Raw genomic sequence first — 12734 nt, 5'->3', positions numbered from 1 at the left:
AAGAAGCTTTATTCTTTCACCGCTGTGAATTATGCTAATATGCATAATTTATTCTGTATCTGTAAGTCATGGAGAGAAGCAAAGAGTGAGGCCCCACCCCGACCACTTGAAATCTCAGTTGGCTGCACCTTGGGCTTCTGAGACCTTAACCAGACACTACCCCTTTTTCGAGTATATCTTTGCAGCCATAAGGGCTAGAAACATATTTTAGAAAATTAAGCTAGGATTCTCAGGAACCTAAACTCTGAAGCCAAAACACATTTTGTGCTACTTCTGTGTTCATGTAGAATTGCAGCATATAATCAACTTGATTATAATTGAACTACAGAATTAAATTTCATGCTTGGCAGGAGATGGGATCAGTAGGTGTCTTTGAAATATCCAGCTTGCAAATATTGACTGGCCCACTTGGCTGCATTTGTCACCACACAGTCACGTGGTTGTTGTTCTTGATTGTTAATATGTTTTCTCTTTGTTCTCTTTGTTAGGAGACGTTGATCCAGCAGCAAGCGTCATTTCATTAGGTCCTGTATCTCCAATGTTGTGGATTAGTGGAGTCCTCCAGCAATTAAACGAGAGCAGCGGACACATCTGAGCATGTCAGTCTAGAGAGTTCAGAATCGAAAACTGGGACAGGCTGGGGCCACAGGGCAGATACACCAGCCTCCACTAAAAACAGAAATAGCAGAAGCTTCCAGTCATGGCCTACCAAACAAACAAAAAGCATCTTGTTATGGAACCATGTGAGGGTTAATCTTCTCATGAGAATGGAAGTAAATAAATGAGATGGTTAACTTTACCAGTGAGCAGTTCAGTTACAACAAAGAGCAACTTAAATAAGATGGATTATGCTGGAACAGAGACGGTTTTGATGGCTAAGTATGGGGGAAATCAAACCTAGTAAGTGTGGCATTTTCTCTGAATTGAGCGTGGCGTGTCAGGAGAATATTCATTTGGGGTGCTCCAGATCTGCGTTAGAGAAGTGGGAGAGCAAGAGGTAATAATCATATAGTAAACCCCAACACACAGGATAAGCAAAACAGCAACTGACTTACCAAAACACAAGATAGTCCATAAGAAAAAGGCTTTTGTTCTAAGGAGGAAACCCTGCTCTCCAAGGTGGGAGTGGGAGAGAGGGTGAGGAAGGAACCAGATCCAAGGAGGTAGGATGATCTACAGGTCAAAGTAGATGGGAAGGTAGAGAGCATTGGCCCAAAGTTGCTTAGAACAGCCTGACACCAGCCTAAGAACAGGGATATGGAGGAGCTCGTTAAAGCATCATTGAAAACCAAAATGTGCCAGTCAGCATGACAGACAGATGCCAAGAAGCGGAGCTGAATGTTCTGTTGACTTTCATGGGTTGATAAGCCTCTGTGTCTACATATGAAAAAAGAAAAAAAATTAGTTGGCAACAAGTAGAATTTTTATTTTTCTAAATGGAAATAAGATTTCTTGGTCAGTTTCTGACAATCTTGTTTGTTAGTATAGTTGTGGGGGATTTTTTTTGGTTTGCTTTCAAGTAGATATAGTACATTCAGTTAAAGAGCACATCTGTATGCTACTAATTTTTTTTCCTAACTATTTTAAAATTCTTTTTACCACTGTTGAGTTCTGCATGTAGAATTTTAAACAAGACTTGTACAACTTGTAGCATTTCACACTTGCATACGTACACACACAGAAATGCCGCCCGATCTTCACCAGCTTCAGAAATCTGATCTTTGCCGATGCTGCAATAAAGTGTTGTAATTTAGAATTGTTCTTTGTCTCTGTCTCCCATTTTAGGACTGGGGCTTTTGTGATGAGGTTTATCATAAAATATTTTTCTGCAAGAAATGGATGTTTCATCTCCTTGAAACAGGGTAAAGCAAGCTGTTCAGCAGTGGATTCCTGGGCTAAAGCTGCCCCCTCCCTGGTTGCCATCTTAGAGGGGTATGGAGGGAATGCTTCCTGTGGCAACAGGCCACTTTCAAAGGTGGGGATGCAACTTTGGCTTTATTCCATCAAGGGAGGATTCCTCCGAGAAAGCTGTTTGGTGACCTGAGGCGATAAGGGAAATTTGAACCCTGATGGATTTGAGAGTTATGCAGTAATTTATTTCTGTCCCTGGTTGTCACATTGCACTATATTTTGATTTCTGATGCTGCTTTCTTCGTTAGAACATCTTTGGCTTTGCAGCAGTGGGAACAAGCATGGGTGGTATTCATGCGTTGACTTACCTTCCTTTGAATTCAGAGAGTCCCTACAAAACATTTAGCTGAAGGTACATGCCTATATTTATAATTCAGGAAATCTTCCCAAAGGTAATGTGTGACAAGCACCAGCTGGAGCTGAATATTCTTGGATTATATACAAGCTTAGAAACTCCTTATCTAGTGACAAGCATACTATGACAAGTGCAGGATTTGGTAGCTTTGGAAAAAAAATCCTATTTTTTCCCACTTCTGACCCTCATGGATGCGGAGAAAAAGGGGGGAAATGGGCAGAATAGAAGAAGCTGCCTTATCAGGTTATTGTTGTCCATCTAGCCCAATATAATCTGACTGGCAGCAGTTATCTGGGGTGACAGGCAGATAGATCTCCATCATCTGCTTATCTGCTGCTTTTAACTGGAGATGGCACAGGTTGAATCTGGGACCTTCTGTGTGCAAAGCCCATGCTCAACCCCTGAGCTGTGAGGGGTGACCATAGCTCAGGGGTAGAGTATGGGCCTTGCATGCAGCAGTCTCAGGTTCAACCTGTGCCATCTCCAGTTAAAGTTGCTCATGTGCCAAAGCTGGGAAAAATCTCTGCCCGGAGACCTTGGAGAACTGCTGCCAGTCAGAATAGACAGTGCAGGCTTAGATGGGCTAGTGGTCGTCCGCTGGATAAGGGAGCTCCGTATGGGAACCCTGAAAATCTGGGCAAACTGTTCTGTGAGGCTTAAGCAATGTGCTCAGTTGTGTTCTGTGAATGTGAGGGTTAAAAGATGTGCCCTTGTGGCTGGAACTACAGACTGATAGGAAAGGGGAAGCAGCGGGGAGGGCTCAGTGCCATTCACCTGTCATTCCTTTTTACTGTTAGACATCCCATTCTCCATTTCATGGGCATGTGAAAATCCCTTCCAACTCTCTGGCTCTGTTCTACGATTCTGCTTGTGTTTGCCACAGTCACGTTAGTTTTGGTGTATTCATTTGCGGCTGCAAGGATTAGAAAGTTGCCTTTGTTGTAAAATGAGATCTGAGATTTTCAGCAAGTGGAATTCTGTGTCTAATACCATATTTTATGCTTGTGCAGAATAGGATAGGCCTCCTTTGGACCGAACCCTCCTCCCCTTCCCCCAATATCTGACATGACTATCACACATAGCTGGTGCTAGTGTTCTATTCTCGCCAGCTGGCTCCCTCATCAGCAGGCAGGCCTCTGAGTTCCTTTCCTGTACAAGCCCAAAGGGAAGTGATGGGTGTTTATGATTCTACATATTTTCGACCAGGTTTCTATTAAAAGCAGGTGGCGTTTAATTGGCACAACTGATATTTGCGGGATAAATTATTCCTCTTGTTTAAGCCAGCTGGGCAGCTAACCAATCATAACGTGCAAGACTTTCTTCTAACTCAGCCTGGTTGAACTTCACTTTGGCAGCAGTTACTGCTTGGCTTGCTTTTCATGATTAGCCTCTCCATTGTCCTTCCCCAGAGTCACATTTTGAATGAAATGTTCTGTGAAGTCATTACTGAGGCCAAGTTCAGACATGGCCCATTTCCAGTTGACAGAAGTATAGTGCAGGCTGAGACCCAGAGAAGCTGCAATGGGTTTTTCCAAGTGTACGTTCCTCATGTCATGGAAATGTCAAAAGGCTTCGAAGTGGCTGCTTTGACTGCTGTGCTCAAGAGATTTCTGAATCCAGATAACATATTCATATGCTTGGCAAAGGTCACCTTTAAGAAAAGTTCTTGCAAAAGTGTAAGATCCTTTAAAGTTCTATCTAAGAATCATATCTCCTAATAGCAAACTCCACTGGTGAGTGCTGCCAGCATTGTAGCCAAAATGGGGCCGCTTAGAAACAAGAGGGGAGGTATCAGTATGCACAGGAGAACCCTGAGTTTTGCTAAATTACGATTTAAAAAACAAGGGGGAAACACACAGGGGCACACACATGGTAACACAGTGAATATCTGAGCATGCTCAAAAGCCATGGAATGCAGAATGATACCTGGATAAGAAAAATGGAAAGGTGGAGAAGAATGCCCTGCTTGAAGGTAATGGCTGGCTGGACTGCTGAACAAGAGCACCCCTTTTAGGAGGAAGGATATTCTGCAGGGATTGGCAATGTCCGGGGGCCAGTTTTTCCCCAGTACTCACCAGGGACTGCACCCATCCCCCTTGCAGGTACCCCATTGTCAAACTCATGCAGCAGCAAAAAAGGACTTGATTTTCCTTTAGAACAAGGACTAAAAAGCCCTTTTTTGCTACTGCACTGCATAATTTTGGTTGCAAACAACTACTTGTGTTCCTCCAAAGCAGGAAAAAATCAGCTTTTTTGCTGCCATGCTGCCAGATTTCAGGAGCAAATCTGGTTGCCACCACTACAAGAAAAGGCCAGGGGGTGCATGCAGCCCATGTTTTGCTCACCCCTGATATACTGCAAGAATTGGGTTTGACGTTGCATTCAGTAACAAGCTATTACATATATACTAGTGCAGCTGCAACAAAACGTTCCAGTGTGACATGCTTCTATTCAGGGTTCCAGACACGCTACCTTACTCTTTTTTAGTTTTGTGTCCCACCCAACCAGCATTCTGTGCCCACTGAGTAAGTTCAGTCCCCATTGGCTGGTTCTTGGGAAGTTCCCCCAAGACTTTTAAAAAGTTTTCATTGTACTTCTGCAACTCGGGGCTCCTCCGAATCTGCTGATACCTCCCTCTTGTGCATGGATGGTGCTGTTTGGGCAGCATGAGGAACAACTGAGGGTACTGTTAATATCTATGATGATACTATGCCCATAAAAAGGAGAAAAGTTGCATACCTAATTCCAGGGCACCTTTTCACCCAAATGTTAACTTGTAGCTTCTCTAAAAGAAGAAGTCTGAGAAGTCTTTGTGTTGGAGCTACAAATTCTGTGTTCAAAGCCACTACTCCCTATTGGAGAAGTGGAGTTTCCAGGATTTGCTTTGGAGCTATGACAGTTTGTTGTTGTTCAGTCGTTCAGTTGTGTCCGACTCTTCGTGACCCCCATGGACCATAGCTCGCCAGGCCTTCCTGTCCTCCGCTCTCTCCCGGAGTGTGGTCAAGTTCATATTCATTGCATCGGTGATGCTATCTAGCCATCTCATCCTCTGCCATCCCCTTCTCCTTTTGCCCTCAGTCTTTCCCAGCATCAGGGTCTTTTCCAGAGAGTTTTCGCATTAGGTGGCCAAAATATTTGAGCTTCAGCTTCAGTATCTGTCCTTCCAATGAGCACTCAGGGTTGATTTCCTTTAGGATGGACTGATTTGACCTCCTTGCAGTCCAGGGGACTCGTAAGAGTCTTCTCCAGCACCACAGTTTGAAAGCATCAATTCTTCGTCGCTCAGCCTTCCTTATAGTCCAGCTCTCACAGCCTATGACAGTTAAATGGGTTTAAATTTATACTGTGGATAATTTATGTTCACTTCACGTTTTGTACACCTTTTAAAAGTGGTGATCCAAAACAGAAATATGGGGACGTTTTCTGGACAGGCAACCTCGTATAAATAGTTAGCAACTTCAAACATTGGAGGTAATTCTTATGTGGATAATGTGCATACTGTAACCAATATTAGGCCCTGTTCTTAAATGTGCTTCATGTTCTGATGGAGAATAGCATACATTATGGACAACAGTAAACATTTTTTAAAATCACTTCCCTCCTCCATGTGGACAGCTTTTACAATTAACCAAGTTCTGAGAAATGATCAAAAGCTAACCTCCTTCCGGTTCCGTCTAAACATACTTCTGATCCCAAGTGGATGATGTATTCACAAGCTTTGCCAGAAGACAATGAAAACTTGCCAAGAGGTGACTGTTCCTTGTCATAAGTGATTGTGAGCGGGGTAATGTCAATACAGTTTCCATTACTCAAACAGTTCTGTGCCTACCTGCTTGCAACTCCAAGATGCTGCTAATATGCCAGAGAGCGGAATATGTGTACAAGTGAGGGGTAGTCCCACACATGTTTGCATGAGTGAGGTGCATAGGTGGGGACTTTGTTTTTGTTAGGGGACCCCAAGGATCACTGTGGTGTATAGCCAAAGACCCAGATCTGTAAGTCCATGGAAGATTTTGTACTGCCAGCGATTATACATTTCTCATAGCAGCAAAAATATTACTGGAACAAATCTTTGAACTGAATGAATCCTTTGCCTTGGTGTGGGGATGCAACTAGGATTGCCAGCTCCTCAGGGGCCTCTGCAGCAGCAAACGCACCAACTGTTTGTATTTTCTGGTACCATACTTGATATATCATAGTTCCTAACTTGTCTTTTAAAAGTTGTGTTAGTAACATATTGCCCTGTGAGAATCCTTCACAATAATTCTTCCTGTAGGTTTCAGCCTCCCCATTGAGTCTCTAGTGTTTGAATCATACAAGAGGGATGGGAGGACATGAATCACTTGACCCTCATGCGTGTAAATACATTTGCACAGACAGACAACCAATACTTGTACATAAGCACACAAGTTTACAGACTGGTGAGTTGTTCGTATTACTTGCAGTTCAAAAATACAGTGGCAACCTTAGAATTTCCACTTTAGACATAAAGGCTACATTGCTGTGGTATCCTTCCCCTGTTGCTTCCTCCTCTGTACCTACCCTAGTTGGGTCAGGAATTTCCTTTTCTGGGCCTAGTGGGAATAGAGAAAGACATCCAAGATGGTGGGCATGTGCATTGGATATAGGCTTCCTAGAGCAGTTTAGAGTTTGCTCCATCTTGAACAATCACATAACTGAATATCCATGAGCCAAAGTTTGCTCTAATTCAACCTTCTCCAACCTGGTGCCTCCAGATGTATCGCTGAATGGAACTTTGTCTACTGTAATTTCAGGGGTTTTTTTTCAGAATGTAGCTTATAATAATGCTTCAGCGTTAAATTCTCAAAAGTTGAAAATCATAAAGAAATGAAGTTTTAAAATCACTAACTTGAGTCACTCCCATAGGGTTGCTAAGTAATCAGAAAGAAAAAAATCTTGGCATGTTCTTGTGCCTTTAACAGTGCCTCCATGCAGAAATCAGCAGCTTAATATAAGTTTTTCTCAGTGTGGAGGTAAACATTGCCTGCTAATATCTACACCTCAAGTTGCTGTTAGGGCATGACCACAGTGTCCAGTAAAAAAAGTTGGCAATGCTACTACCCTATATTTTTAAACAGTCTTGAAAAACAAAGTTCTTGTCCATCCTTTTTTCTCCCCAGATTGGCATTAACCTTGAGTCATTTGTGCCAGTATAAAGTTCCTCTATGAATGTGTTTTTGCATGAGCTGGAACATGCAGAGCATCAGTCATGTCTTTACATAATTTGGTCAGAGGCTCGCTTTGACACTACAGATGCAAGAGCTGGAGCAAACATGTCATCCCTCCCCTACAATGTCTGCCTTGTATCTACCTGAAGCTGCTTATGCTGATGACTCAGAAGTGAGTTTTAGTTACTCTATGGTAGAAACCGTTACCAAACTCCTTAAAACAGCATAGACAGTTGCAGCATAAGACAAGCAGGAAACATAAACTGACAATGGTTCCTGTTTAAATAAGTTTTGTACTGAGATAAGTTAAAGCCTATGTAATTTTTGGTAGGGAGTAATCCCCCCACCTCCAGAACTGAGTTTTGGTTACTCTATGGGAAAAGATGTGGCCAAGAGCTGTGCCCCTTAAGACAGCACAGACGGTTCTTTCCAGGCTCCATTTGCCAGACTTGCAGGGAAATCATACTGCAACATTGGCTCGTGTTTTTTGTATTGAGACAGTGTGACGTAGATACCATAATGGGTTGTAATGGCATCTCTTTCTTTCCCTGTGCCAAATTATAAATCCAGTCACAATCTGGAAGTGTAAAAGTTCACATCTTCCTGCAATTTAGAGGGTCAGATGCCATTGCAAATAGATGCAACAAGACGCAAATCAAATACAGCTCTTTTGCTGAGATGTGTCTGCACCTAACCACCAAGGGGCAGTGTTGTTGGGGAAATGATAACCAAGCAAGATTTGTGTGGTGTTAGACTTCTTAGAGCTGAGGAAGGACTGCACTATATAAGGCAACCTTGGAAGTAGCTTCTTTACAATTCTTTGAGCCTTTCATCTCTTTCTCCCGCCTTGGAACTATGCAGCAGTCCCTAAGGTTCTGCACTCTCTGCCACGTTTTCATCCCCCTGATGGAAAGTCACAATAATAAAATGGGGACACATAAATCAAGGACACTTTCCCTCACATCTTCCTATTCTTTTCCAGCCAGTGTTACTGTTCTTTAACACTCCTGTTTTACCATCTTGCCTCCTTTCTTTATTCAAAAGTGAAGTAAAGGTCCCTAACCAGAGGCCAGGCTGGCTGGGGCTTATTGGAGTTGTTGTCCAAAAGATCCAGAGGGCACCAGGGTGTGGAAGGCTGACTTAGACAATTGGTAGTAGTAAACTACTGTGGAACGGGTGAACACGGGGGGCAAAACCAAATCAGAACTAAGGGCAACCACTTTTAAGAGTGGCCTGTGAGGGTACAGTGCTCACTAAAATAACCACTCCTGCCTCCATTTTCCTTATAGTTTTCTGGAATTATATCCCTGTAAGTGGCTATTGCCAAGAGAAAGTTGCAGGGTAATTTGCTGCTCCTTTAGCTGTCTCCCTCCAAAAGTGGGAAATCGGTTTCTGAAATGCTTTTGCAGAAGAGTGGAGGGCTCCTGTGCCTTTCAGAGTTGACTAGAAGAGAGTGAGCAGGTGCAGTTTTTTCACCTCAGCTGGAAAGCCTCCATCTGCCAAAATTCTCTCCTCAACAAAACTCTTCAAAGATTCAGGAGACACCAGTCCACCTTTGCCACTGGTACTGCTCTTAGCCATTTCCCCTTGAACCTGAGAGTTTTTCATCCAGTCATCATAGTTATTCCTCTATGAGCCTGTTCCCGTCTGAAAGTTATTCATCCTGAAACAAACACCTACTGCAGAGTTCTACTAATCAACAACTGTCTCGGGCTATTGCTGATGCCTTGCAGTTATGCTGGACTACACCATTTATTGTATTTATATTTTATTATAACTCCCACAATCCCCATGCTGGCTAGGGCTGATAGGAGTTGTAGTCTTCACACATTTGGAGGACACCCACTTGGAGAAGGCTGCCTTAGAGGGTTGTGCTTGGAGGGGTCTGAGGAAATTTGTGTAGCAGCGTCACAAGTATGCAGGCAAAATGGGCATTTGCTTAACTCTTTGTGCCTAGAAAGGGCAGTTTCTAATGACAAACGTGTCACCCTGCGTAAAAACATTTCTGCAGGGAGCAGTGCTGGCTCCAGGTTTTTGAGGGGCATTGGGCAAGACACCCTCAATGGGCCCCCGCCCTCAGTGAGTCTGCCTTCTCATTGCCATCATCACCTGCTCCTTTTGTTCCTCATCCTTTTCCTCAGCATTGCTACCACTTGCTTGCTTGGCAGGCAGAGAGCCAGGGAGTAAACAGGCAGTGGCATCTACCGATCCTCCTCCTTACCTCTCCCGTTGTCTGGGCCAGAGTGAGGGGCAGGTGAATAGGCAGGTTGCAATGGTGAAGAGAAGGAGCAACTCTGGGGGCTCTTGTCAGTGGGCCCCTGCTGTGGGGTGGGCTCTCCGCAAGTGCCCCACCAGGCCTGCCTTTGATGCTGGGCCTGGCAGAGAAGCCCAGTAGATATAAACTGGGGTGCTGGTGTTTGCTGCTGCAGGTATGAAATATTCAGCTCCCCCACCTGCACTCTGAGACAACGCAGGCTAGCCAGTGACTAATTATCAGCTAGCTCTCTTTTCTGCTCTTCCAGTTTTATTTAGCTTTTATGGTTAATGTGCCGCTGAAGAAGCTTGTCGTTCTTAGCGTTTTACCAAAAATTCACTGAGCAGCAGAACATACATAGCTCCCCAGAAGCTTCTGAAATGCCAGGTTTTGTATTTCAAACCACCTTCAAGCTGAATTTGTTCCTTAGCATCTTTGTTATGAATTTAAAAAATTAAGAAAGGTCCTTTCTCCCCACCCTCTCCCTGCCCAAATCCTGGTTTTGTATAACTAATTGGCCTGTTCGTCTTGAATCAAAATGGCATCTACTGACATTCTAGGATTGTATTCACATCCATTAAGGACCACAGGGACACGTCCTGGTTAATTCACTGCACAAGTACATCCAAAAAGAAAAGGCTGCTCGGTGTTACCTTTCCAAATTTATTCCAATTTATACCTGGAATAAGGTTTTCTTTTGGAGATGAGATTGGGCATAATGTTTAATTAATTTACTGGAAAACTGGTTTGGGGGCAGGCATCCACATTCTAGGCTTGTTCAGGGGAAAAATCTACTCCTAAAGTCATTAACTTAATGTTATCTTACCAAATTCATAAAGCATTTTCTAGCCCTTAAGAATCATAAAAACATTTAGAAGAGCATCCAAGTTCATTTGTAGGGAGGCATCATTAGATTTCTTCCAGTGTTATCTCCAGACTGGGCATGTTTCAGATAGAAAGAAAATGGAAGAGTCAATGACTGTGAAGAATGCAAAAATTGCTGAATAAAATTACTCTCTCAGTTGATCGATTTCATTCTGCTGCCGGTCCATTCTACATCTATGCCCAGCATAGCTATCTGCTTCCATATGCCCTGCCATCTTCAGTTCTGAATGGTTCGCTAAACGCTGCTTACCACGTAATGTTCAGTACTCACAGACTGATTTAAAATTTCTTAAGTACATAAGAAATATTACAGAAATATTATGTGTATGCCCATGAACATACATACGGTTGCATCCAAAGATTTCCTTCCTCCCACGGAAGTAACCAAGAATACAGGATCTGTATTTCAGACTATATGTGATTATCCTACAGGAGTACCTATATCTCTCGCCAGCTTACTGGTTCCACAAACTGACTGATTTTTCTTCCTTTTGAGTAGGTTCCTGCTGTATGTTGTCCAGGAAATCTGAACAGAGGCGCTTTGCTATCCTCTCCCGTACTGCTTGCTCAAAAAGGTGTTGGGTTTTTTGTTTTAATTCAGGGGATTAGGGTGGAGAAGAACAGCAGGTATGTGTTGAACTGCTGAATTAATTCCTCCCAGAGGCGATTCTGTGTCTCATCTCCTTCCCATTACCTCTGGCCTCCCCCTGATCTGGCCTCACGATACAGCAAAACTGTGGCATTCTTCAACAGTGCATACTTGCAGTTGAATTCTGGTTGGGGTTTGGATGTTGTGGCACATGTATGGGAGTGAGGAATGATAATTTGTTTAGCAAATGTATTCCAAAGTTTTATTTAGTCCTTCGTTCTTCTGCCTGCAGCACCAGTACATGCCCAATCATTGTACCTGTATGGGAACACTGAGTTCCTAAATAGTGAATAGGCTATAGTTTAATGTTGTGATATATTTTTCTTGACTGCCTCAAGGATTACTTGTATGTGTTCTTTGCGTGTGTTGACCTTGCCAATAGTGGGTTGTCTTTCCCAGTGAGGGACACTGTGATACACGCTGGCTACAGTCCGACACAGTTTTGAACACACTTAAGCCCATTAGTTTCATGGATCTTTACACATTTCTGCTTTTGGTGTACTGAAAGTAATTGATATATATATATATACACACACACACACACACACTAAAAGTAGGAAAAACTTCTAGGGGAAAAAGAGGATCAGAAGAATGTAGATTGAAACTGGGTTTTAATTGCAATACAATTTTACATTTTACATATAACATGAAAACAGCAAACAGCAAAGTCTTCACAATGATTTTAATTGATTTCCATGAAACTGAATCAAATCGACAATATGAAACATGACAAGAGGTTGAGAGTGCAGTGCAAGCAAGGATGCCTTCTGGGACTAAGGCACTTGTGTTCTGGATGTCACCTGAGAGACTAAAAACACACAGAAGTGTCTCAGGAAGATCTTGCACGTCCAGAAAGCTGGGTATTTCAGTATGAACTAGAATATTCTGTTCTGTTTTCTACAGACAAGATTCTATATACCTTCGTATTATTGATGAAGGAAGTCTTTTATGTTTGTGTTAGACCAGTTTTTCATCAAAGGAGCGAGGATGAGCGATCCTAGGAGGGAAAATTGTGTGTGAACACATAATTAAAGGCAGCTCTAAACAGGTCAAATAGGCACTTGGTTGAACAAAGAAAAGCCTCTTTTTCCTGCATCTAACTATAGTTGTATCTCCATCTTTCCCTATTGCCCACTGCTATGTCAGGGTGAGGCAAAGCTGGACTGATTAAAATAGATCTGAGCATTAGCTGAGTTTCTATCTGCGTGGTCTCTTGTAGAATGCACGCAACTGTTTTTCTTACCATGGTGGTAGAAAGACAGTAGTTTTAAAGAAAGCTGAAAAGGGTCTGATGCAGCTGCCATTGCTCATGATGCTACACTCACTCCTTTTGTCCCACTATTGTCTCTGGTCCAGCAGATTTTGAAGGGTTTTGGAGCACTATAACAATCCGCAAAATCAGTTAGGCCAGAGACTATAGCGGGAAGAGAAAAATGCCTGTGAACACTACGAGCGTCTCCAGGCCATGAAAGGGAGTACAAGCAGGCTTGC

The 12734-nt window shown here is 43.0% G+C and overlaps 1 protein-coding gene across 4 annotated transcripts in view; it reads left to right on the top strand.

Moving 5' to 3' along the window:
- The window catches only part of UPF2 (UPF2 regulator of nonsense mediated mRNA decay), a 60123-nt gene extending 58362 nt beyond the window's left edge, over positions 1-1761 (top strand). For all 4 annotated transcript variants that reach the window (XM_084811554.1, XM_084811552.1, XM_084811549.1 and 1 more), the window contains one exon: positions 489-1761. In XM_084811554.1, the coding sequence (XP_084667680.1) occupies positions 489-498 (10 nt within the window). In that variant the 3' untranslated portion in view covers positions 499-1761. The remainder of the gene's footprint in view (positions 1-488) is intronic.
- The last annotated feature ends 10973 nt before the right edge of the window (positions 1762-12734 follow it).

This window comes from Heloderma suspectum, chromosome 7, assembly GCF_057233095.1.
Source record: "Heloderma suspectum isolate Gila_16-S chromosome 7, 16-S_ref, whole genome shotgun sequence".
NCBI lineage: Eukaryota > Metazoa > Chordata > Lepidosauria > Squamata > Helodermatidae > Heloderma > Heloderma suspectum.
Note: the sequence above shows the minus strand (reverse complement) of the source record. Positions and strands in the feature narration are given on the sequence as shown.